The sequence below is a fragment of the Nothobranchius furzeri genome, chromosome 12, assembly GCF_043380555.1.
Source record: "Nothobranchius furzeri strain GRZ-AD chromosome 12, NfurGRZ-RIMD1, whole genome shotgun sequence".
NCBI lineage: Eukaryota > Metazoa > Chordata > Actinopteri > Cyprinodontiformes > Nothobranchiidae > Nothobranchius > Nothobranchius furzeri.
In genome coordinates this window covers 55999507-56025322 of record NC_091752.1, presented here as the reverse complement: position 1 = coordinate 56025322, position 25816 = coordinate 55999507, and the positions used below count along the sequence as shown (strand labels likewise).

At 44.6% G+C, this 25816-nt stretch overlaps 1 protein-coding gene across 2 annotated transcripts in view; it reads left to right on the top strand.

Annotated features, from left to right (window-relative positions):
- The window catches only part of samd9l (sterile alpha motif domain containing 9 like), a 31974-nt gene extending 10427 nt beyond the window's left edge, over nucleotides 1-21547 (top strand). The window contains exons 2-4 of one of the 2 annotated variants that reach the window (XM_054750550.2): nucleotides 9034-9106; nucleotides 13438-13494; nucleotides 16200-21547. In XM_054750550.2, coding sequence (XP_054606525.2) covers nucleotides 13491-13494; nucleotides 16200-20824 — 4629 coding nt within the window. In that variant the 5' untranslated portion in view covers nucleotides 9034-9106; nucleotides 13438-13490 and the 3' untranslated portion in view covers nucleotides 20825-21547. The remainder of the gene's footprint in view (nucleotides 1-9033; nucleotides 9107-13437; nucleotides 13495-16199) is intronic. The other variant, XM_054750551.2, reaches the window with a different exon arrangement.
- The last annotated feature ends 4269 nt before the right edge of the window (nucleotides 21548-25816 follow it).

Here is a 25816-nt window from a genome sequence, read left to right as displayed (position 1 = left end):
CTTTATTCTAGAACTTCTAATTATCACTTGAAATGACTAGTTTATTTCTTTTTGGACACTTGAAGACTTAAAGAGCAAGTCACCCCCTACCAGATTCTTACTCAACTCCCACTTCCTGTTTGAAAAATGCAACAAATGCTGTTGCCTAGTAGACCGAGGGTGGAGCCGCTAACACACACACACACACACACCCACACCCACACACACACACACACACACACACACACACACACACACACACACACACACACACACAGGCTCACAACAACATTGTGACATCATATGGTACCAGCTAATGTTCTATGGTACCTCTTAGCCAATAGCGATGGCAGATTTAAATTCAAATGCCGTGCAGAGCTTTTACCTGACAAGGGCAGAACACTGACAGTTTTAGGCAGAAAATTAAAATGTTAACTAAAATCCACTAAAGTGCTAAACTATTGACTACACGTGTCTGCAGCATGATAAGACACACATTTATATAGTTTATCAGAAAAAAAAGTAGATTTGGGGGTGACTTGCTGTTCTAAAATAAAATGTTTTATTTTATTTTAATTACCTTAAAAGACTCAAAGTCTCTTATTACACTTTATATTTATTTAATCAGGATCGTTGTCAAGTCGACGCCAGAAACAATGAAACACAACTTGAATATCAGATGAACAACAAGGCTTTATTCAACCGGCATTCATACAAGTTATCAATCATGAACGAAACATTTCTCTTACCGTTGCTTATGGGTGGAGAGCTGAACACCCCAGTTAGAAAACGTAATCCATGAACCTCGTCAGGTAGAATCCTCCAAGCAGCTCTAACCCCCCTGAGCCCTGCTCTGCTCCTTATACATTCCCTGATGTGCGTGCAAAGCTGCACACCTCTACCATGATTACCTTGATTACATCCTCATGATAAGTGTGATTGACAAACAGTAGTGATCAATAACTTATATAAAGCAATTATACAACAGATGACAAGTTCATTTTTATTACATTCCACTCTTGAACTTTTCATCTAATTTATGTAACATATCCATCACCATTTCCCCATCAAAACCAACGTCATTTATAACATACCTTGTAGTTCCACTTTAATTTTCATCGTAGTCTTTGCATTATTACCCAATTTATTTCTCTTCTTAATCGAATAACATACCAACAAATAATAAGATTACACAATGTTAGAATGCTGATTATAATTAATGCTGCAATCATAGGTGGAATTAGCACTTTATTAGCGGTACTCAACATGCCTGTAAATATATCCCACCAATGATGAGCGGAAGCCTGTTCAATCAATGTAGCAACATGTTTTATTTCCCCTTGTGCCACAAGAGTAGACACCATGAGCCTGGAAAGGTTGGACCTATGAGAGTCAATCAATTTTGCCACTTCAGTGGAACCATCCAATGCGCATTTGAATCGTTCCAGTGAGAGTGTCCAAGGGGAGTGTAAAACCTCCCATTGTATCTTAGTCAGCCGACTAGATACAGTGTAATTACTCAACCAATAGGTCACGTTATTCCATTCCCACATATGTATACCCTTGAGACAACCTGAAAAGGGAACTGAAGGTACCTGTGGGGAATTGGTCATTGTAGCCACGCATAAGGTGTTAGGACCCACCTGCCAAAACTGTTCCTCTGGGGGTGTGACCGTCCAATCACAGAGTACGACCCTTGAATCAGTGAAACATGGATTGCTATGTCCTTTTACCAATGGGCAGGCTAAACCCTTATCAGTCTCATCACAGTGTTTTACTTCATATGTTCGATTTGTTTTAACATCCCACCACTCTCCACTAACATGGAGATACCAAAACCCTTTAGTGGTTATCACCGGCAGTATCTGATATCTACACACAGTCATTACTGATGTCATATTATACTGATCCCAGTATCCAGTACACATAGATTTATTACAAATCGTCATTTCTGCATGTGGCTGTAGCCATAATGAACTACTGATGTTCCATAATGTTCGCCATGCATGATAGTTATTACTCATTACCTGTATTTGAAACCTATTTCTTTGTGTCTCAGCATGAATAGCCTGCAAGGAACAGACTGTCCAATTACCTATGTGTGACAAATTATGCAATGCATCATAAGTTTCATTCCAAAGCTTTAGATTCCATTTAAATACACTTTTCCACACATCACTTCCTTCTAACTGACTAGATACAGTCGAAGGCATCCATCTTGCAGTCTTGGTGACAGCTTGTGCGGTGTATTCTCCAGTGTTGGACAGCATAGTTCGTGTTACCTCATTGTCTGCTGTGTTAGCCAGACCATACAAAGTTCCAGTTCCTCCTAGCACGGTGTCATACCATGCTCGCCTCCTCCTGTTGCAAGGCGGAATAGGAGGGAATTTCACAGTCCATCGCACATATTCGGCTACCCTTATTTGTCCCATTTGTTGACAAGTGTGAACCAGGGGAGCTACAGCTGTCTGCGTAGCTCTAGCTGTGTCGGGCAGCACCCAGAATATGTACAAATAGGCGTGTCCTCCTGTGATTACAGTTCCATTCCTGATCCAGAAATCGTGATCAACCTTCATACTCCAATTTGTGCCATTTTGTATGCAAGTACCATTCCCCTGATGGTATGCACAGTTGCGCGCTGCAGAATTAAAGGTTACTGTTGATCCTTGAACCAACACCCCCGGGCTGATCACCCTTCCTCGGAATTTAAGACATCCTCTGCACCGGTACATCTTACCGGTAGATGTTAGGTTTCCCAAGTAGCAAGCGTCATTTGCTCTGCATGTGAATGTGCCTTGAGTGCGGTTGGACATACTGCTAACCAATTCCAGATGGCCCATGACCCCTTCTTCCAACACTTGTCCTTCCGTGAGCCCCCAACAGAAATGTGCCCTCAGTGCGATGACAGCGAGGACATGGAGGACGATGACCAAACATCCGACACCACCAGGTCCGCGGAGCCCATCCATCGCCTCGACAAGGGTTCAATCCTTTTGTAGGGGAAGGGGACCCAGTCAACCACCGTCACTCAGACACCCGCCTATGGGATACATACAAAACTGCAGATAGAATGACAAGCATTAATTTTCTCTCCTGTAACATTTGTTTATCGGAATATTAATCCATTTTTCCTCTCCGGGGAACAATACACTTACCACAGCATCTTTTCCCTGTGCAATAATCTCTCCAGCTCTGGGAGGACCATTGAGCTGCTCCACCCACACTTTTGCCCCCGCAGTAAAGTCTGATGATCCAAACCCAGTTTCACCCCTCTGAGTGATAGTGGTAGGTTTAGTAATCTCTTCAACTTTGGACATTACACACCGTTTGATTACTAACTGAGCTATCTTGTCTCCTTTTTCCAGTACCAACGGTTCTTTACCTGTATGCTGACACACCACACCTATTTCCCCTTGATAGTCTGAGTCTATTACCCCAGCTAAAATGGTTAGACCCCTCAAAGCTAAACCACTTCTTGGACACACATGAGCATAAGTTCCTGGTGGACATTGAATTCCCAATCCTGTTTTTACCACTGTCACTTTATTGGTTACTAAAGTGATGCTTTCCAAGATTTTAAGATCTAATCCCACAGAGCCCGCAGTTGCTCTAACAGGGAGTTCTGCCTCAGAAGTTAGTTTCCACATTCGTATAGGAAGGTCAGTAGAAGTTGTTTCCCTTCCTGCCCTGGCAACCATTAGCATCAGTGGAGTAACTCCATCCCCCACGGGTCTGTTATTTAACTGATGTACTGCCCTAGTCAGATTTTCTCTCCATTTGTCCAAAGAATTAGTAACCGATAGTTTCCTTAGTTTCTCTTTCAGTAACCCATTCATTCTCTCAATGAGTCCACTAGCTTTCGGGTGATATGCTACATGATAGATCCATTCTACCGCGTTGTTCTCTGCCCATTCTTTGATCTTATTTCCAGTGAAATGGGTACCATTATCAGTCTGAACCTGCAAAGGTAGTCCATAATAGGTCTCTATTAATGACAGACATTTCAATGTAGCCTCCTGATTGGCGTTATGACACGGATGCACCACCAGTACCCCTGACACCGTATCCACGGCTGTGCATGCATACTTACAGTTTTTACTTTTTGGCAATGGTCCAATGAAATCAATCTGCCAACACTGTCCCGCTTGTTTACCTCGATGTATCTGTCCCTGTATATGTCGAGGGATTCTCTTTTTCTGATGTTGACAAGGTTCACAATCTTCTATGGCAGTTTTAATATCATCAATGATGAGATCTATTCCTCTGTCCCTCGCCCATTTCAATGTTCCCTGCACACCCCAATGTCCAGCAGTAACGTGAGCCCATTTGGCTAATCCAGGACTTGATTGTCTTACAGCCTGAATTTTCACTATCTTATCTACAGTCTGATTATGCAGGGATTCAGGATCATTGTTATTAGTATGAGCATCCACATGTAATACTGACACAGGAATATTTTGGCATTTCTCCCAAATGTCCTTCCATAGGTCAGCTCCCCAAACCTCTTTTGAATGTATCTTCCATTGTGTAGCATGCCAAGTTGGCATCCAAGTTAACATTCCTTGGGCTACTGACCAGGAGTCAGTATAAATACTTACTCCCTGCACCCCAGCCGCCATTATTACCATGTGTACTGCTTTCAACTCCGCCCATTGACTACTCTTTCCTGTCCCTGTGAGTTCCATAACTTGTTGTGTACCAGGGTTAAATGCCCCAGCCTTCCATTTCCTGGTTCCTGCCACATATTGACAGGAACCATCAGTGAACCAGGCTCGCTCCTGCTGCTCTGGGGTGAGTTCGCTCCATCTTACCCCCAGTTTCACAGGAGAATCCTGGATTGGTTTTACCTCAAAAGGCACTTCATCCATTTCTGGAACGTCTGCCACTTGCTCGTGGAGCATTGATACTCCTTTTTCTCCTGGTTTCATTCTCTCAGAAACATACCACTTCCATTTTATGATGCTAGCCTCTTGAGCTACCCCTATGCGGTGAGTTGTAGGATTGCTCATGACCCAAGTTAGAATGGGTATATGTGTTCTCATCATTACTTCATGCCCCACAGTTTGGGCTTCTGTTTCCAACAAAGCCCAATAACATGCCAACAACTGTTTTTCAAATGGAGTATATCTCTGTCCTGCATCAGGCAATTTCCTAGACCAAAAACCCAAAGGTTTTCTGCACCTATCTTGTTTTTGCCACAAACTCCAGTTAGCATAATCATTTACTGCAGAAACCTGTAACTCCACTGGTCCTGACAACATCTTCCCCAAAGAAACAGCTTGTTGGATTGCCTCTTTAGCTAGTTCAAATGACTGTTGTTGATCAGGCCCCCATTCAAACTGCTCCTTCTTCCGAGTGCATCTGTACATAGGCTGCAAGATCTGTCCTAAATGAGGTATGTGGTGTCTCCAGAACCCGAACAACCCAATATACCGCTGAGCATCTGTCTTATTCTGTGGTATTGGGAACCGTGCTATTTTCTCTTTAGCTTTAGTTGTTATTTCTCTTTCCCCTCTATTCCAGATAATTCCCAAGAACTTCACTGACTGTGCAGATCCCTGCACTTTCGCTGGATTTATCTCCCATCCATGATTCTTCATATGTGTTATCAGAAGTGGGAGCAATTGCTCAACCTCTTCTTTAGTGTTTCCCTGAATCATGATGTCATCAATGTAGTGTGATAGCAATATGCCTGATGGGATCTTTAAAGTCGACAGATTTTCAGCCACTATCCTATGACAGATTGTGGGTGAATGCAAATACCCTTGTGGTAATCTGGTGAAGGTGTACTGTCTTCCTTCCCATGTAAAGGCAAACTGTTCCATCTTGTCCTCAGGGATAGGTATGGTAAAGAAAGCATTGGCCAAATCTATCACCGCATACCATGTACCAGAGTGATGCTGCACCCTTTCCACAATCGTGATAACATCCGGAACCGCAGACGTTAAAGGAGGAGTATGTTTATTCAGCGCTCTATAATCCACAGTCATTCTCCATGAACCATCTGATTTCTTCACTGGCCATAAGGGATTATTCCACCGTGTGGTGCATGTTTTCAAAACTCCTGCCTCCAGATATTCTTTAATAGTGTCCGTAATTTCTTTCTGACCCCCAGGCAACCGGTATTGTTTTTGTGATACCACCTGTGTTGCTTCAGGAATGGGAAAAGGTGTCATTTTGACCTTGCCTACCAAAATGGTGTGGATTCTGTTTATACCAAAACAAAATCGACCATGTTTCAGATGAAGAGTCATTCCGGCCAATATATCCATTCCAATAATCCATTCCCTTGCAGGAGCCACTACTACACTGTAATTTCTAATAGGTTGATTTCCTATTTTTAAGGGCAAAGTTACTCCCTTTCCTACTAACATCTGCCCCCCAAGTCCAGTCAAAGGTACAATGTTTCCCTTTATTTTATCAGGATTGCCATGAATTACCGAGGCCTCCGCCCCAGTGTCAACCAATGCCATTACTGTCTGTACTGATTTTTTCCAATAAATCTGTAATTCCACATGTGGTCTGATATCATTTATTGACCATCCTGAGGCACTGGCAACAACCCGAGCTTGACCTTCATCCTATTCATCATCATGTTCCCTTCGGTGCTGTTTTTCCTTTCTACGCTTCACTGCCGCCACCTGATAACACTCATCTGAACTCTCCTCCTCTGAAGATTCCTTGGGAGGGGCGGAAGGTTCAGCAGGCTTCGACGCCACCTCCCTGATCACATTCTGCAACATTCCAACCAATTCTGACACAGACATCCTGTCGTCCTTTTCAGGACAATGTCTGAACTGACAATGGACCTTCAGTCCCATTTGGCTGCATTTCTCCATCAATGCATTAGTGGGCAATCCATCAATCTCCTCAAACGGCACTCCCGCTTGTCGCAGTGCCCTCCACAGATCTGTTCTAGAGGGGCCCATTGCCCCCCCTTTACGACCCCTTGAATGTGGATCAATCCTGGGTTTATTTTCAGTTCTAGCTCCCTCTCTCCTCGTCTCAGACCAATCACCCAGCGTGGTGAGTTCGCCAAGACGATCTTTTATCGCGGCAAAAGTCTGGTCTGCCGCGCCGAACAACAAGCTGGTCACCATGGGTTTATAATGTGGTGGGGCATGTCTGATGAGGTGATCTCTAGTTGCCTTAGAGATGTTACAGTCCACCACTCCAGCTCCCCCGTTTCGAGCCACTTGCTCTCTAATAGTGAGTCTGGTGAGCCGCTGAATGGCATCTCTCACTGTCTGCCATTGCCCTTTAATCTCAGACCAGTCCGCCGTGGTAGGATAGATTACATGACATGCCAGAGCATATGCATCCCCCACATTGAAATCTTCATCAGCTGGCAATGCCCGGACTGTAGCCCGGTATTCAGCATTTATCTGTGCATCAGTACTTAATCCTGAAAATCTCATGGCATCACCGGCATCTATGGCTATATCACACGCGCCATCCTCCATAAGGCGATTAAGCCAGGAGTCAGTTGGTTCGCCTGGGCGCTGTTTCAGCTTCCCATTCATGTGATTTAACTCATCTTGTGAATAATCCTCTAGCGTTGTTAGCAGCCTAGGGGCGGGTTGTGGCTGCTGTTGTAACATCCTTCTTATATTACCCGCCTCATCGAGTTCCGGCCGTCCCTGATCATCCACCATATCTACCAGTATTGGTGGAATAATTTGCTGTTCTCGCCGACGCCTAGTAATAGGTCTTTGTTCTGACATCTTTATCCCCTGTAATGATGGATACAAGGGCTGAGGTGGTGGGTCAGGTTTAATCACCCACTCCTCCTCCTCATCATCCCCCCAAAGATCCCCGTTCCATTTCTCCGGGTTCCAATCTTCACCAACATTCTTTACAAACGCCCGGATCTGAGCAGGACCTGTTCTACGAGGTCGCTTCTTTTCCTTCCTTTGCGCTCGAGACACAAAAGTCAGCGTTTTATCCAAAACATTCTGAGCATGCTTTAGCTCTTTCCCCATCACACACACTCTCTGCTCAAACTCTGAGCATGATTTTTCAACTTCTTCAGCATGGATTTTCTCCTGCGCCGCTCGCTCTCTACAACTGCTCAATTCTAACTCCTGTTTTTTCCATGCTTCTGCAAAAAGCCACATCATATCTCTCACTCCTGCCAGCGGCGCTTTTTCTTTAACTTCTATCCGCGTCAAACGGTCCAGCACCACGGCGGGGCTGACCACTCCATTTAACTCTCCCCACGGCCCAGGGCGTCCACCGCGCTGCCTTAACATATCACCAATGGTTCGGAACTCCTCCGTTTCCCAGCCGGGAATCGGCACGGGAATCGGCGTTCCCTCCCCAGAAGCACTCGGCTCCTTTTTGCTTCTCCAAAAACACTTCATTGTTGCTGGAATAGCTTGACTGATCCTGTTCGTGACGCCAAAAATGTTCTAAAATAAAATGTTTTATTTTATTTTAATTACCTTAAAAGACTCAAAGTCTCTTATTACACTTTATATTTATTTAATCAGGATCGTTGTCAAGTCGACGCCAGAAACAATGAAACACAACTTGAATATCAGATGAACAACAAGGCTTTATTCAACCGGCATTCATACAAGTTATCAATCATGAACGAAACATTTCTCTTACCGTTGCTTATGGGTGGAGAGCTGAACACCCCAGTTAGAAAACGTAATCCATGAACCTCGTCAGGTAGAATCCTCCAAGCAGCTCTAACCCCCCTGAGCCCTGCTCTGCTCCTTATACATTCCCTGATGTGCGTGCAAAGCTGCACACCTCTACCATGATTACCTTGATTACATCCTCATGATCACATTATGTTCGGCTCTACCATGATTACCCTTGATTACATCCTCATGATAAGTGTGATTGACAAACAGTAGTGATCAATAACTTATATAAAGCAATTATACAACAGATGACAAGTTCATTTTTATTACACTTGCTCTTTAAAATGCACAACACATTGTATTTAAAGTCTAAAAACGTGTATGTTTCATGATATGTCTCATTTAAGGTTAATATTGTCTGAATTCTTCTGCACTTTTTTTTGTCGTTTTGTTTTTGTAGATAGAAAGCGGTGACATGTCAATGCCAAGGTGGATGAAGTGACAAAATGGAGAATAATTACAGGTGATTACGGGTGAGTAATACCCTCTCTGAGTGGGTAGAGGGAAATAAGCTCAAATTGAATGTATTAGAAACCAAGTGTATGCTATTAGGCTCTAGGAATTTGGTAAGAAAAAACCACCAGTTAGACATCTATTTACGGGGACAACAAACTGAACAAGCAAAAGAGACCAAACTACTGGGCATAACATTGGATCAATCAATGTCATGGACTACACATATTGATAATATTGTAAAGAGAATGAGTAGGAGCATTTATGGAGACCAGAAAACTTGTACAGTCTCTGGTTTTGTGTCATCTGGATTACTGTTCAGTTGTTTGGTCCAGTGCAGCTAAGACAGGACCTTGACAAACTTCAGAGAGCTCAGAACAGAGCTGCGAGGTTTGCTCTTGGTTGCATTTTTAAAACTAATATCCACTGGATGCATTTTAATCTGTCATGGATGAGTGTAATTGACAGACTAGCCTGCAGCCTGGTTTGTCGTCACACAAAATCTGGGTTTTACATAAACCTTTTAGCTTGTTTACAAAGTTGTTACCAACCTGTGAGCGGCACGGTTTTAACACAAGGAATGCCTCTCATTTTCGTCTTCGTCTTCCTCCGCTTATCCGGGTCCGGGTCGCGGGGGCAGCATCCCAACTAGGGAGCTCCAGGCCGTCCTCTCCCCGGCCTTGTCCACCAGCTCCTCCGGCAGGACCCCAAGGCGTTCCCGGACCAGATTGGAGATGTAACCTCTCCAACGTGTCCTGGGTCGACCCGGGGGCCTTCTGCCGGCAGGACATGCCCGAAACACCTCCCCGGGGAGGCGTCCAGGAGGCATCCTGACCAGATGCCCAAACCACCTCAACTGGCTCCTTTCGATCCGGAGGAGCAGCGGTTCTACTCCGAGTCCCTCCCGAATGTCTGAGCTCCTCACCCTATCTCTAAGGCTGAGCCCGGCCACCCTACGGAGGAAACTCATTTAGGCCGCTTGTATCCGCAATCTCGTTCTGTCGGTCATTACCCAAAGCTCATGACCATAGGTGAGGATTGGGACGTAGATCGACCGGTAAATCGAGAGCCTGGCTTTCTGGCTCAGCTCCCTCTTCCCCACGACAGATCGGCTCAGCGTCCGCATCACTGCAGACGCCGAACCAATCCGCCTGTCGATCTCCCGATCCCTCCTACCCTCACTCGTGAACAAGACCCCGAGATACTTAAACTCCTCCACTTGAGGTAGGACCTCTCCCCCGACCCGGAGGTGGCAAGCCACCCTTTTCCGGTCGAGAACCATGGTCTCAGATTTGGAGGTGCTGATCCTCATCCCAGCCGCTTCACATTCGGCCGCGAACCTACCCAGCAAGAGCTGAAGGTCAGAGCTGGATGAAGCTAGGAGGACCACATCATCCGCAAAAAGCAGAGACGAGATTCTCCTGCCACCAAACTCGACACACTCCACACCACGGCTGCGTCTAGAAATTCTGTCCATAAAAGTGATGAACAGAACCGGTGACAAAGGGCAGCCCTGGCGGAGTCCAACCCTCACCGGGAACAGGTCCGACTTACTACCGGCTATGCGGACCAAACTCACGCTCCTCTGGTAAAGGGACTGAATGGCCCTTAACAGAAAGCCACCCACCCCATACTCCTGGAGCGTCCCCCACAGGGTGCCCCTGGGGACACGGTCATAAGCCTTCTCCAAATCCACAAAGCACATGTGGATTGGTTGGGCAAACTCCCATGCCCCCTCCATCACCCTTGCAAGGGTATAGAGCTGGTCCACAGTTCCACGGCCAGGACGAAAACCACATTGCTCCTCCTCTATCTGAGATTCAACTATCGATCGGACCCTCCTCTCCAGTACCTTGGAGTAGACCTTTCCAGGGAGGCTGAGGAGTGTGATCCCCCTATAGTTGGAACTAACCCTCAGGTCACCCTTCTTAAAGATGGGGACCACCACCCCGGTCTGCCACTCCCTAGGAACTGCCCCCGATGATCACGCAATGTTGTAGAGATGTGTCAACCATGACAGCCCTACAACATCCATAGCCTTGAGATACCCAGGACGAACCTCATCCGCCCCCGGGGCTCCGCCGCTGTGTAGTTGTTTGACTACCTCAGCAACTTCTGCCCCCGAGATCGGACAGTCCATCCCCAGGCCTCCCAGCTCTGGTTCCTCCTCGGAATGCGCATTGGTGGGATTGAGGAGCTCCTCAAAGTATTCCTTCCACTGTCCGACTATAGCCTCAGTTGACGTCAGCAGCTCCCCATCCCCACTGTAAACAGTGTGAGCGAGTTGCTGCCTTCCTCTCCTGAGGCGCCGGACAGTTTGCCAGAACGTCTTTGGAGCCGATCGATAGTCTTTTCTCCATGGCCTCACCAAACTCCTCCCACGCCCGAGATTTTGCTTCGGCAACTGCCACTGCTGCACCCTGCTTGGCTATCCGGTACCTGTCTGCTGCCTCCGGAGACCCACAGACCAGCCACGCCCTGTAGGCCTCCTTCTTCAGCCTGACGGCTCCCCGAACCTCTGGTGTCCACCAGCGGGTACGGGGGTTGCCACCACGACTGGCACCGGCCACCTTACGACCACAGCTAGCAACAGCCGCCTCGACAATCGCAGAGTGGAACAAGGCCCACTCGGACTCAATGTCCCCCACTGCTCTCGGGACGTGGTCAAAGCTCTGCCGGAGGTGGGAGTTGAAGACCGTCTTGACAGGTTCTTCTGCCAGGCGTTCCCAGCAGACCCTCACTATGCGTTTGGGTCTGCCAGGTCTACGCGGCATGTTCCCTTGCCATCTGATCCAACTCACCACCAGGTGGTGATCAGTTGACAGCTCCGCCCCTCTCTTCACTCGGGTGTCCAAAACATACGGCCGCAGGTCAGATGATACGACTACAAAATCTATCATCGACCTGTGACCTAGGCTGCCCTGGTACCAAGTGTACCGGTGGGCATCCTTATGTTCGAACATGGTGTTCGTTATGGCCAAACTGCGGCTTGCACAGAAGTCCAATAACAAAACACCGCTCGAGTTCTGATTAGGTGGGCCGTTCCTCCCAATCACACCCCTCCAGGTCAAGCTGTCATTGCCCACGTGAGCATTGAAGTCCCCCAGCAGGACAATGGAGTCCCCTGATGGAGCACTATCTAGCACTCGTCCCAGGGACTCCAAAAAGGGTGGGTACTCTGAACTGATATTTGGCCCATAAGCACAAACAACAGTCAGGACCCGTTCCCCGACCCGAAGGCGCAAGGAAGCTACCCTCTTGTCCCCCGGGGTAAACCCCAACACACAGGCAGAGAGTCTCGGGGCTAACAAAAAGCCAACCCCAGCCCTCCGCCTCTCACCTGGAGCAACTCCAGCAAAGTAGAGTGTCCAACCCCTCTCCAGGTCTCGGGTTCCAGAGCCAATGCAATGTGTCGAGGTGAGTCCGACTATATCTAGCCGGTACCGCTCAACCTCTGCCACAAGCTCCGGCTCCTTCCCCGCCAGCGAGGTGACGTTCCATGTCCCAAAAACTAGTTTTCTTGTCCGGGGATTGGACCGCCAAGGCTCCTGCCTTGGTCTGCCACCCGATTCGCATTGCACCGGACCCTTCATGTTCCTCCTGCGGGTGGTGGGTCCACAGTTGGACGAGCCCATGTATCCGGTCCGGGCTGGGCCCGGCTGGGCCCCATGGGCGAAAGCCCGGCCACCAGGCGCTCGCTCACGGGCCCCAACCCCAGGCCTGGCTCCAGGGTGGGACCCCGGTAACCCTCCGGGCCGGGTACTCCGACTCTTCGTTTTAACCGCCATGAAAGATCCCTCTCATTTTATCTTGCTGGAATATCCTGCCTCCTGAACTAATAATAAATGTTCATGATGTGTTTAAAATGAATCTCAAGAAATTTGTAAAACATAAGCTTATATCAGACAACAGTTACAGCTATTTCAATTAGATTAATAGATTTTAGATTTATAGACTTCGATTAGATTTATAGAATTAACACTCTGACTTTAACACTTTGTTATTGTTATTGTTTTATTGATTCATTGATCCATTTTTAAATTGACTTTTTAGTGCTTTTTTATGATTTTGTTTTATGAGGTTGATTATAGGAGTTTCTTGTGTTTTTCTTACATTGTATATAAAATATTGTACTTTTAATCCCACACTGTCTATGTGATATTGTATGTGTTTTCTTTTTGTTTTTGTTTCTTTTATCAAGTGGACCCCAGGAAGAATAGTTTTCACTATTGTGAAGACTAATGGGGATCCTTAACTAAGCAAATAAACATGCAACATACACTGAAAAATACTCTAAAGGTGAAAATTGTCTCAATTCAACTGCTAATGTTGTTTTTTCTTTTGCATATAGAAAGTAATGACCTTTTAATGCCAACGTGGACAAAGTGACAAAATTGGATAAACATGGGTGAGTCTACAACTGATTGTAGGAAACAATAAAAATGGCTTCAACTTGGTCAGTTATACCAATGTTAAGCTAGTTTCATGCAATAGGTAGCTGAGAGTTGTCCTCTTGTTACATTGCAATATCATGCTTAATACAGTTTGTACTATATGTGTATGTTTATATATACCCCTTTACACATGACGTCACGTGCCCTTGCCCCTGCCCTCCAGCTTCTGGTTGAAGGGCAAGAAGCCGGCACCTCCTCTCTGACCACTGTTGTGTTTATCTGTCAGTTGTCAATAAACAGAGCTACAAAGTGGCTAAATAAAATCTGTCAGCATGGTTAACTTATGTAGATCTGTCGGCTGCACAAGTAGACGAAAGTAGGACAGTAACATAAAATTTACAGGATTCCAGCTGATTAAATATGCTGAAGGCAATGGTTAACAGCCAATTCTAGTGGATAAACCACCCACATCGAGGCAGACAAAGTCTCATGACAGGATAAAAAAGTAAAAAATCTGCCCCATATGTCCAGACGCAAACACGTTATCGATATCTAATCACTTATATGCTTTTTTATTTAATAATGCATGGCTGCAGAGGTCGAGGAGCTGGGGGAGAAGCACCAGCTCAGAGGAGGCAGCAGTGTATATTTTTGTGTTTATATGTTAATGTACGGGGAATACGGAAAGTATTCAGACCCCTGCCAATCTTTCACTCTTTGTTTGTTATTGCATCTCACAATGCATGTCAAACTGAACTACCAGGGTAGAAGAGCCTTGGTGAGAGAAGTAAAGAAGAACCCAAAGATCACTGGGGCTGAGCTCCAGAGATGCAGTCAGGAGATGGGAGAAAGTTAAAATCAACGTTGAAGTCCTGTTAGTCATCACACGCTGGTAAAATTCATCTCTGCATTTGACTCATCCCCGTGGGGAGTGGTGAGCTGCAGCTATGGCCATGCTCGTTGGTGGGTTAACCTCCTAATCCAACCCCTTTAAAGCTGAGTGTCAAGCAGAGAGGCATTGGGTCTCATTTTTCAAGTCTTTGGTATTACCAGACCAAGGTATGACCCGACACTCTACCACTAGGCCACTGAGAAGGTGTGTAAGAAAGCTAAGTCAACCATCACTGCAGCTATCCACCGGTCTGGGCTTTATGACAGAGTGGCCTGTCGGAAGCCTCTCCTCAGTGCAAGACACCTGAAAGCCCATATGGAGTTTGATAAAAGACATCTGAAGCAGGAGCGGCGTTAGGCCCAGCTACTTGGGCTCAAGCCCCGAATCGTTAATGAAAAGCCCCGGATCTCAAACGTGGAAGTAACATGCAGTACCAAAGTCCAACAGAGAGACAGCAGCTAGCAGTAGTTTGTATACAGCCTGCCTGAGCCTCCACCACCGAAGAAGAAGCCCTTCAGCAGCCGGCTTCTTCTACACTCTCTGCCTGAAACGCATGAGTGAAGATGGACATAAGGACGTTTTTTAGACCAAAAGTACGGCGACAGAACCCCAGCTTTGATGAGACTGGTGTTGACTCAGGTTTGTGAGTCTTATTTGAAAATATTTGTTGTGCTGCTGGTTTGCCTAAAGTTAGCTTACTATCAGGTAAAGTTGTTGGAGAAAGAAAGGGAATATTTACTATCAACTCACACTAAACACTAACAGGAACAATACTCTGCCCTGAATATGCTTAATATGCAGCTTCAGATTAAAAATTATGTGGTACAAGACAAATATATATGATGTTGACTAGTGCGTGTCACGTGTGTGTGTGTGTGCGCGCACGGGTGTGTGTGTTAAGCCCCGGATCTTCAGTCCTTAGTCCGCCCCTGTTCTGAAGGACCCAGAGATGATGAGAAATTAGATTCTCTGGTCTAATGAGACTAGATAGAACCTTTTGGCCTTAATTCTAAGCAGTATGTGTAGAGAAAACAAGGCACTGCTCATCACTTGCTTAATACAGTCCCCACAGTAAAGCATGGCGGTGGCAGCATCATGCTGCCGGTGTGTTTTTCAGCTGCAGGGACAGGACCATTGGTTTAAATCGAGGGAACAATGAATGCAGCCAAGTACAGGGATATCCTGGACAGTAACCTTCTCCAGATTGATCAGGACCTCAGACTGGGCCGAAGGTTTACCTTCCAACATGACAATGACCCTAAACACACAGCTAAAATAACAAAGGAGTGTCTTCATGGCAACTCTGTGGCTCTTCTTGAATTGCCCAACCAGAGCCCTGACTTAAACCCAATTGAGCATCTCTGGAGAGATCTAAAAATGGCTGTCCACCAATGTTCACCATCCAACCTGAGAGAACTGGAGATTTGCAAGGAGGAGTGGCAGAGGATCCCCAAATCCAGGTGTAAGACACTTGTTGCATCTTTACCAAGAAGACTCATGGCTGTATTAGCTCAAAAGGGTACTTCTACTAAATACTGAGCAAAGGGGTTGAATACTTAAGACCATGTGATATTCCAGTTTTTCTCTTTTAATAACTCTTCATAAATCTCAGAGTGAAAAATTGAGGGTGATTGGGTCTAAATAGTTTCTGTACAGACTGTATGTATATATATTTTATAGTGATGCATGGATTAGAAAATGTTGAACTTTAATAGTAGATGTTTTTTATTTGAGCTACAATCACCATTGTTTATACATTGCAATGAGAAGTACTTTTTCTGATTTGTTTTATAACAAAACTATATTTTGAACTTTGTCTTTTTTCAGCTGACAAACTTGGGCAGTCACCTGAGAACTGGACTGAGTCTGAAGTAAGTTTCTGGCTACAATCAATTGGAGTGAAGGAGCAATACATCAAAAAGCTGTATGAAGAAGAAGTTGACGGACAAACCCTCCTTACACTAACTGTTGACTTTTTAAAAACTGAGATTTGCATGAAGTCAGGGCCTGCCCATTTAATTATTCAAAAAAGGGATGCTCTTCTAAACCCCCTGCAGAATAATCAAGGGAACAAAAAGCCAACTGGTGACAAAAATTCTGAATCAGAGCAGAAGAACATTCAGAGATCAACTCAAAGTCTTGCTGCAGTGGGTGTAGCTCCTCAGGCCCCTGTTAGAGAGAGGGATGTGTCTGAGGAAAGACCTACGCTGGAACAGTCCTCATCTTCTTCAAAAGAGGACTGCAAACCACGACCATTTGATGAAGAAGGCATTGATTTCATTTATCTAAAACACAGAGTCCTCCAGCCTGAATCGGGTGCTTTCAATCTGATATCTCCTTGCCATGAATACAAGTCTTTTTCTATTGCTGCTGCATTGGATCCAACAAGACTTCGAGCAAAGTTTGCAAGGGAAGTTCTGAAATTTGCAACAGGCTGTATGAATATCCGGTCAAACGGCACTATCCACTTTGGTGTGATGGACAGTAAGGAAGATGCAGGATATGTACATGGTGAGATAATCGGGATTCATGTAGAAGAAAAGGACATTTATGTAGATGCTTTGGACTACATTGAAAGAAGCTTCTCCTCTGACAAAGAACATGTACGTCAGTGTGTGCGACCACCAAGGTTTATTGAAGTTATGGATCGAGAAAGTACAGAAAAGAGGTTTGTGGTAGAGGTTGACATTGTGCCTTCACTAAACATTGTGAAGAATAAGGTGTATGCAGTTCGGCTGCCAAATTTCAAAAAGTCTTCCAACAAAGTAGAATTTGAGAAAGAAACAATTCTACGAAGAGTGGGCTCTAAAACAGAACCAGTGAGTGACAAAGACTTGAGTGATTTCTACCAGAGGGTCAGAGATAGAGATGCTCAAAGACAAGAAGCAGAGAAAAATCAGTTCTTTAGTGCTCCAGAGTCCTGCCAAGACCTGGGAAGAAAGCTCACAATGCTACTTACTAGTGGAAAGAAATTCATCGAAAAAGAAAAATGGTTCATACTGGTTACAAATAAGTTCAAATCAGATGACGTTTGTAACATTGACTGGCTGCTCAACATGAACGTTTTCTGTGTATTTGACTTTGACCCAGAGTCAAAGACATCTGGCCTTTGCAAAACCTACCTTCAGCATCATGCAGCAAACATGCATTTTCTCCAAAGCTACAGGAAGCCTGCTGGTTCAAGTATCAAAGAATTCACAAGCCAACTCCATCTGTTTGAGCAGACTAGTTGGATCTTTTGCAATGGACGTACAGACTTCATAGGGAATGAAACTCCATGTGATGAAATGACCTGGATCAAGACAAAGATGACTTTCCTACGAGAATCTGTTTCTCTGATCTGCAAACAAATCTTACCTAAAGGGACTTTTCAGGTAATTTTTCTTCTAACATCACCTGTAGAGAAACCACTCCTGCATACCTTTTATGAGTTTTTCACAGACATGGAAGGTCATGAGGACATCATCTGCATTTGTGAATCTGAGAAAAACTACCAGAAGTGGCAAAGCTTTGCAGAGGGTTCATGCGGAAAGGAAACCGTTAACAATTCAAGTGTTGTTGGAATGAAAATGAGTCATGTCAATGCAACTCTACAGCATGTACAACCTGTCAACGCATGTGCTCACAAACATTTGCCAGTCTTTGTGAAAGGGACCTGCCTGCTTGAAACACAAATAGAAGAACAAATGCATTCCCTAGAAATTCTAACTGTAGACCATTGTAATGAAACAAGCAAAGACTTCATCAATGAGGAGAAAACAAACATTGAACGCCAATTTTACCGTGGTGGCAGAGTGACTTGGTTGAATTTCTGGCTTGCTGAGAACAAGTATGTTGATGAAGTAATTGAAAGAGATTCTTATCATGAAACATCCAAACTTCTCAATGATGCTTTGAAGTATAATTTTGATCAGACACCGGTGAACTGTATAAACATCTACCATCACCCAGGAAGTGGTGGAAGCACTGTGGCCAGACAAGTGCTGTGGAACAACAGGAAGGACCTGAGATGTGCGGTCATCAAGCCTTCCTACCCTGTGTCTGTTGTAGCACAGCATGCAGTGGAACTAAGAGAGTATGAAGAAAAAGATCCTCAGATGTGCCTTCCTGTGCTCCTCCTAATTGAAGACACAGAAAAGGAATATCTAGATGATCTCAGGCATGAACTGGAGGATGCCATAAACAACAAACGAATCCAGTCTGGAACCCTTTGCTTCATTTTGTTGAGTTGCAGACATTCCCATGATCCAGAGAGGAAATGTAAAGAGTCTCCTTTACAGAACGTATCTGTTACTCACAAACTGTCTGCTGAAGAGACAAGAAAGTTTGCAAAAAAACGCCAAGCTCTTGAGGAACGATATGCCCCTCAATTCATCCTGACCTTTGTATTGATGAGTGAAGGATTCTCTGAAGACTACATACAACACTTTGTGGCACATTTGCTTCAAGGTATTGACGGGGATGCTGTTGTCACTCGCCTCATTCACTATGTTGCTTTGTTGAACACATATGTTCAAAACTCTTTCATCTCTCAGTCCCATTGTGAAGCTCTGCTTGCTTTAACTATTCACTTGGAACGGTTTCGCCAGCATGAGTTTGAGAGGTCACTCAGCGATCAGGCTAAATTAGTTTTTTTGCACCTTAGAGATGACAAGACACACATTGAATCAATCAGAATCATCCACCCACTTGTTGCAAAAGAGATTCTTCAACAGCTTCTGTGTGGCAAACAGACTCAAAGCCAATTGGCAATGAAATTGCTCCGCGAAAGTGTTCTTTTTGAGCACAGATTTGGAAGGGACGAGTATTTGGCATTTCTGAGACAACTCTTCCTAAGGCGGTCCAGAATAAGTAAAGGAGATGAGTATGATAGTTTCTTCTCTCCCCTCATTGAGTATGTGTGTGAAAATGAGAAAAGCCCCAACAGAGCAATTGAGTTACTCAAGGAAGCATTCGATTGTTTCCATCAAGATCCATTCTTTGCCCAACAACTTGCTCGTCTTCTTTACACCTATGAGAAGTTTGAAGAAGCAAGGCACTGGGCAGAGACAGCTGCTAGACAATTGCCCAACAATTCCTACATACTTGATACAAAAGGGCAGGTGTATAGAAAATGGTTCCAGGCAAAATGCAAAGCAATAGAAAATGACAACATACCAAAGACGGCCGAAAATACAGCAAATGCCGTTGAAATTGCCTTGAAAGCCCTCGAGTGTTTTCAAGAATGTGAGAGGGCCGCTGATAAAGAAATGGAAGATGTTAACAGTTCAGGCTTCTTTTCAGAAGTTGAAATTGGATGCAGCTTGCTTAAACTGATCTCCTCACTGCAGGTGTTTGCAGATAGAACCAATGGCCACTCTGAATGCATGAAGTACCTGCTCACAGATTACATTCCCGAAGAACTTGAAAGTTCCTGGGAACCATTTCATGGCCGCTTGAAGAAAATTCACAAAACAATGCAGGATGCCTTGGAATGGATTTCAGAGGACCTCAGTTACTTCCAGACAGACATTGGAGATGAAGAAGAAATCCCTGAAAGTCAGGAAGAAAAAATAAGCCATCCACTCATGTGGTTGGCAAAAAAATCTTCTGAATATGGAAAGTACTTTAGTGAAGCAGATTCTGCTGCGTTTCTGAAACAAGGTCAGTCAGTCTCAACCAACCTCACTCCATTCCAAAAACGCATGATCATTTATCATCTTGGTGGGGGGAACATAATTTCCATTCTCTCCAAGCTTGCTGACCAAAAGGATGGAGTGCGTCGCCTGGAAAGTATCCTCACTCTCTACCCCAGCAACCCATTAAAAGCCAAATTTACCCAAAGGGACATTGTCAATTACATAGCTGCACACATTTCATTGAACTGCTTGTCCCCACAAAAAAAAAATGTTGATTCTCTGCTAAATCTGCAGACTCTATGCCGCCAACTCCCATCTGATAAAAAGAAATGTTTACCAAGTGCCCTGTTCTTGCTTACCTTGCTTTTCTGGCCAGAAGATCATGACACGGAACAGGAAAAAGAAAGCAAATATGAAACTGTACAATCTGCAGTTGAGCACCTTGAAAAAGACTACTGGACCAAGATGAAAGACATTCCTCAGCGGAGGAGGAGGATTTACACCCATTTTTTCCTTGGGAACGGGATTGGGTTGGATAAATATGTTCACAAGAGAAAGTTTGACAAAATCACAAAGGGATTTTCAGTTTCTGAAAAACGGTTGAAGTGGTTTAGCGGTGAGGCATGGAAAATGACTGAGATTGCCACAATGCTGAAACGTGTTTCTGGATGGACTGAGGATAGAGTGGTGTACCTTGAAGGCCCTCAGAAAAAGAAGTTTAATATCCGACCTCTTTTTGTGCCTTCAGTACCCCATAGTAATGAGAACATCACCTTCTACCTAGGATTCACCTTTAGAGGTCCTGTTGCTTGCAACATTCTTGTAAAAAAATAGTTTCTTTAGAAACGACTGTTTATAAACTTGCAAGGCATGTAAAACATGGATAATACAGGAATTTCCTCTTAAACAGGCAAAGATGTATATTGGACCAACAAAAAGATATCTTTTTTTTTTACCTTACAGTTTTGGCTTCTTCCTTGAAGTCTTCTTCATTAGCTTTCGTGTGTTGGAGACATTGCACAAACAATTTCAGTTATGTGCTGTGTGAAAGTGGTAATTTTTACCGAGGCATAATGAACTTTATTAATACTGTTAAACATAGATTCAAGTAACATGGGTAAAATCATGGACTACAAAAAGTAGGGATGCAACATTTCTCCTTGTTGTTGAAAACTGTAGCCCCAAATCTTGTTTATGGAACCCACACCTCTGCACAGAATCATGCCGTTTTAAACCATGAAATTATTTTTTACTAGGGATGTCCCGATACAACTTTTTTCACTTCAAATACGATACCAATATTGCAGTCTTCAGTATTGTCCAATATCATTCCGATATGACATTAGCACAAATCACAGACTTTTACCTATTTCATATAAATGTATAAAAGGCTTGATCACGTGATATTATTCAAATAGAAAACAAAAGCAAACATCAGTAAGTATAAAAAACTACTTTTTTTTATTAACCTTTGGTTGCATAAACATGAACAGCTGAGGTTAGGGGCAGAAGGAAAAAAGCACTATTGTTCAGTGACCAACTGCTACGAGTTGAGTGTCTAAAGTTTCAATTTCGCACACTGCAAAAATCCACATGCAATGATTTGTGATCCTGCTTCAAATGCACAATGAGGTTGGACGTATTAATCTTCCCTGGTTCTGTTCCATCACAGGAAACTTGTGCACAGTGAGTGTTGCACTGAGCCTAACTGTCTTTTTCAGACTTTAACGAAAAATGCAGCCACATGGCCGACATTGTTCCTTGCTACTTTGCTAGCACACATTGTTCTGATCATGTGGACTTTGCATGCTGGATCTGGGCACTGGTGGATAGAATTGCTGGAATGGAATTTAAAGCGAAACGTACTGCTAATATTGGACATTTATGATGTAGTTTGAAATCATCCGATACAGTGTTTTTGGGCCGATATCAATATCGTAACTGGACATCCCTACTTTTTATTACTAAATTCAAAAGAAACACACAAGAAGGTGAGACCTACATAAATCAATGGGCATCAGTACCTGGAACAAAAACCTATGTATTTTAACTTTTCATTTAGGAAAATGGCCCAATTTAACTGAAACAAGGAACTGGGGGGGACCCTTGTTTTTTTTTTCTGCTTCAGTTCCCATGTTGCATTCGGATGTTTCTTTTCCTCTTATGTTGATGGGTACAATAATACAAATGTTCTATACAATATGGAAATGTTGATTCACAAATTGTGGTATATAAGCATGTAAATGCCACAAACATTTTGACTTGGAATACATAACAAGTAGATTTGTTATTCTTTGTTATTAAAAAATGCAAATGTATTATACTTCAGTTTACTAATATTGAGTGTATTAACAATGTTGAATAAAAAGTACATTAGTATATTCATATTCTTTACTTGTCTTTTACAAATTTTCTTGTGTATTTTTAGAAATTCTGAAATTTTCTGAAAATAATGAGCTTTAAATAAAGAAATGCAAGTTTTTTGCTGTTCATTATTATGTAAGACATCCAACTAAATCCAATAAAACTTTTATTCAAATATAATTGTCTTGTTCTTAGTAAATACAGACATGGACAAAATAGTTGGCAAGCGGCCCACCGGGTCATTGTCAGAATGCCAGATTGGCCAGTCCACCCCTGGTGAAGTCACTGAGCTTACCAAACCATTTTTGAGTTCTAATACATAGTTCTAAAGGTTTTGAAATCAATAAAATGACAACAGTGCCCAAAGTTATGCACCTGCCTACTTTTGTTGCAACAATTACTGCATACTTTCTGTAGATCTTATAAACTTTATTTCACGTCTCAAATATCACTGTGTGTGTGTCTCCTAAATGACTTAACAGAGTAATTGTTTTTGTAACAACCAACGATGGTTGGATGAGAGGGTAGCCTCCCTCCACCTATGTGTGGGGGGGATGGGTTCTGACTGTGGTCTGTACTTATGCACCAAACTACAGTTCAGACTAGCCACCCTTTTTAGAGACCTTGGAGGGGACGCTGGAGAGCGCTCCTTCCGGTGACTCCCTCGTTCTGCTGGGGCACTTTAACGCTCACGTGGGCAACTACAGTGAGACCTGGAGAGGTGTGGTTGGGAAGAACGTCCCTCTTGATCTGAATTTGAGTGGTGTTTTGTTATTGGACTTCTGTGCAAGTCATGGATTATCCATAATGAACACCATGTTCAAACAAAAAAAGTGTCCATATGTGCTCTTGGCACCAGGAGGGTTGCAGTGCGCTACCAACACTATTTATAGTGGGGACGGTGTGCTGCTCACCTCTACTCAGGACGTTGTGGATCAGTGGGCAGAATACTTCGAAGACCTCCTCAATCCCACCGACATGTCTTCCAGTGAGTAAGCGGAGTCTGGGTACTTTGAGTTGGGCTCTCAAATCTCTGGTGCTGAGGTCAATGAGGTGGTTAAAAAGCTCCTCTGTGGATGGATGAGATCTGCCCAGAGTTCCTTAAGGCTCTGGTTGTTGTGGGGCTGTGTTAGCTGACGCGGCACTGCAATATTGCGTGGACATCGGGGGCAGTCCTACTGGACTGGCAGACCGGGTTGGTGGTACCCTTATTTAAAAAGGGGGACCGCAGGGTGTGTTCCAACTACAGGGGGATCACACTCCCAAGCCTTCTTGATAAGGTCTATTCAGGGGTTCTGGAGAGGAGGGTCTGTCAGATTGCTGAATCTCAGATTCAGGAGGAGCAATGTGGTTTTCGTCCTGGCCGTGGAACACTGGACCAGCTCTATACCCTTAGGGGGATCCTGGAGGGTGCGTGGGAATTTGCCCAACCAATCTACATGTGTTTTTTGGATTTGGAGAAGGCGTTTGACCGCGTCCCTCGGTCTGATACGGGCTGTTAGGTCCCTGTATGACCGGTGTCAGAGCTTGGTCTGCATCACTGGCAGTAAGTTGGGCTCGTTCCCAGTGAGAGTTGGACTCCACCAAGGCTGCCCTTTGTCACAGATTCTGTTCATAACCTTTATGGACAGGATTTCTAGGCGCAGCCAAGGTGTTGAGGGCATCCGTTTTGGTGGCCTGAGGATCAGGTCCCTGCTTTTTGCAGATGATGTGGTCCTGTTGGCTTCATCAGAACGTGATCTTCAGCTTTCGCTGGAGTGGTTTGCAGCCTTGTGTGAAGCAGCTGGGATGAGAATCAGCTGAAACCTTGGTCTTGAGTTGGAAAATGGTAGAATGCCTTCTCCGTGTCAGGGATGAGGTCCTGCCCCAAGTGGAGGAGTTGAAGTATCTCGGGGTCTTGTTCACAAGTGAGGGAAAACTGGAGGTTAAGATCGATAGGCGAATTGGTGCTGCATCTGCAGTGATGCGGACATTGTACTGGTCTGTCGTGGTGAATAGAGAGCTGAGTCAGAAGGCGAAGCTCTCGATTTACCGGTCGACCTATGTTCCTACCTTCACCTATAGTCATGAGCTTTGGGTAGTGACCAAAAGAACAAGATCGCAGATACAAGCGGCCAAAATGAGTTTTCTCCGCAGAGTGGCTGGGCTCTCCCTTAGAGATAGGGTGAGAAGCTGGGTCATCCAAGAGGGGCTCGGAGTAGACCCGCTGCTCTTCCACATCGAGACTAGCCAGTTGAGGTGGCTCGGGCATTTGGTCAGGATGCCTCCCTGGTGAGGTTTTCCGAGCACGTCCAACTGGGAGGAGGCCTAAAGGTAGACCCAGGACACGTTGGAGGGACTATGTCTCTCATCTGGCCAGGGAACGCCTTGGGATTTCCCCGGAGGAGCTGGCCCAAGTGGCTGGGGAGAGGGAAGTCTGGGCCTCTCAACTTAGGCTACTGCCCCCGACCAGACTGCAGATAAGAGGATGAAAATGGATGGATGGATGGACAACTAACGATGTATACAGGAAAATCATGAAGATTAACTATGCTGCCCAATCTTTTGCATCCCACTGTAGCGTTATTAAGATCCTATTGTCTGCCCTTAACAGCTGCCCCTTCACACAGTAACAACGTTTAGGAATCGCCAAGGTTGGATGCTGGTTTCAGTATGTTTACATTCCAGGAGAAGAGACAGAAGAAGAGAAGAAGAACGCTTTCCATTAATTAATCAAAGTACTTTATTCGTGATAAAGCTAATCAGAGCATATGTTGATCATTAATAATCAGGTGAATGATCTGTGAAATAAAGATGTCATGAGTTATGTGTTTAATGAATAAACAGGACTGCACCAGACAGACTGCTCTGCATTGACATGGAAACGCATGGCACATTGTTTTCAACCAATCAGAACTTTCGTCTGTCGTAGAGCAGAATCTGGGTTGTTTAATGAAGTTGTCCAATCCGGTTTACTAAGATTTGTAAACAACTAGGAGATATAAAACAAGGCAACGCCATTTTAAACTCAGTTCCATTTTAACCTCAGCTCTGTTCAATTGGAGGTCCTAAGGATTTCCATCGTCATCATTAAGAAAGTTGCAGGCTGGCCAGCTGCACTTTCCTACTTTAAGCTGAGAACTGTCAAGCTGGAGATTTCCGTCGTTTGAACAACAAGACGACGTTCCTTCAAAATAAGAGCTAACTCGCTGCCGCCTGCCGCTGATACCGGGAGTCGACCCACAGACGGGCTTTGTAGTGCTGCGACCGCTGTTTCACCAGCTTCAGCACATCTGAAGGTCCGAGGACCTGGCATTTCCTGATCTACACGGGAGGCTCCACATGGTACGTAGTTGCGGCAAAATGGCGGCTCATGTCATCAGCTTCTGAAGCCTCGTGGTAGCCTAGTCATAACAACCAGATTTGCTACGTCAGCCTAGAGATCCTGAACCCACACACACACCAACACGATAACATTCAGAT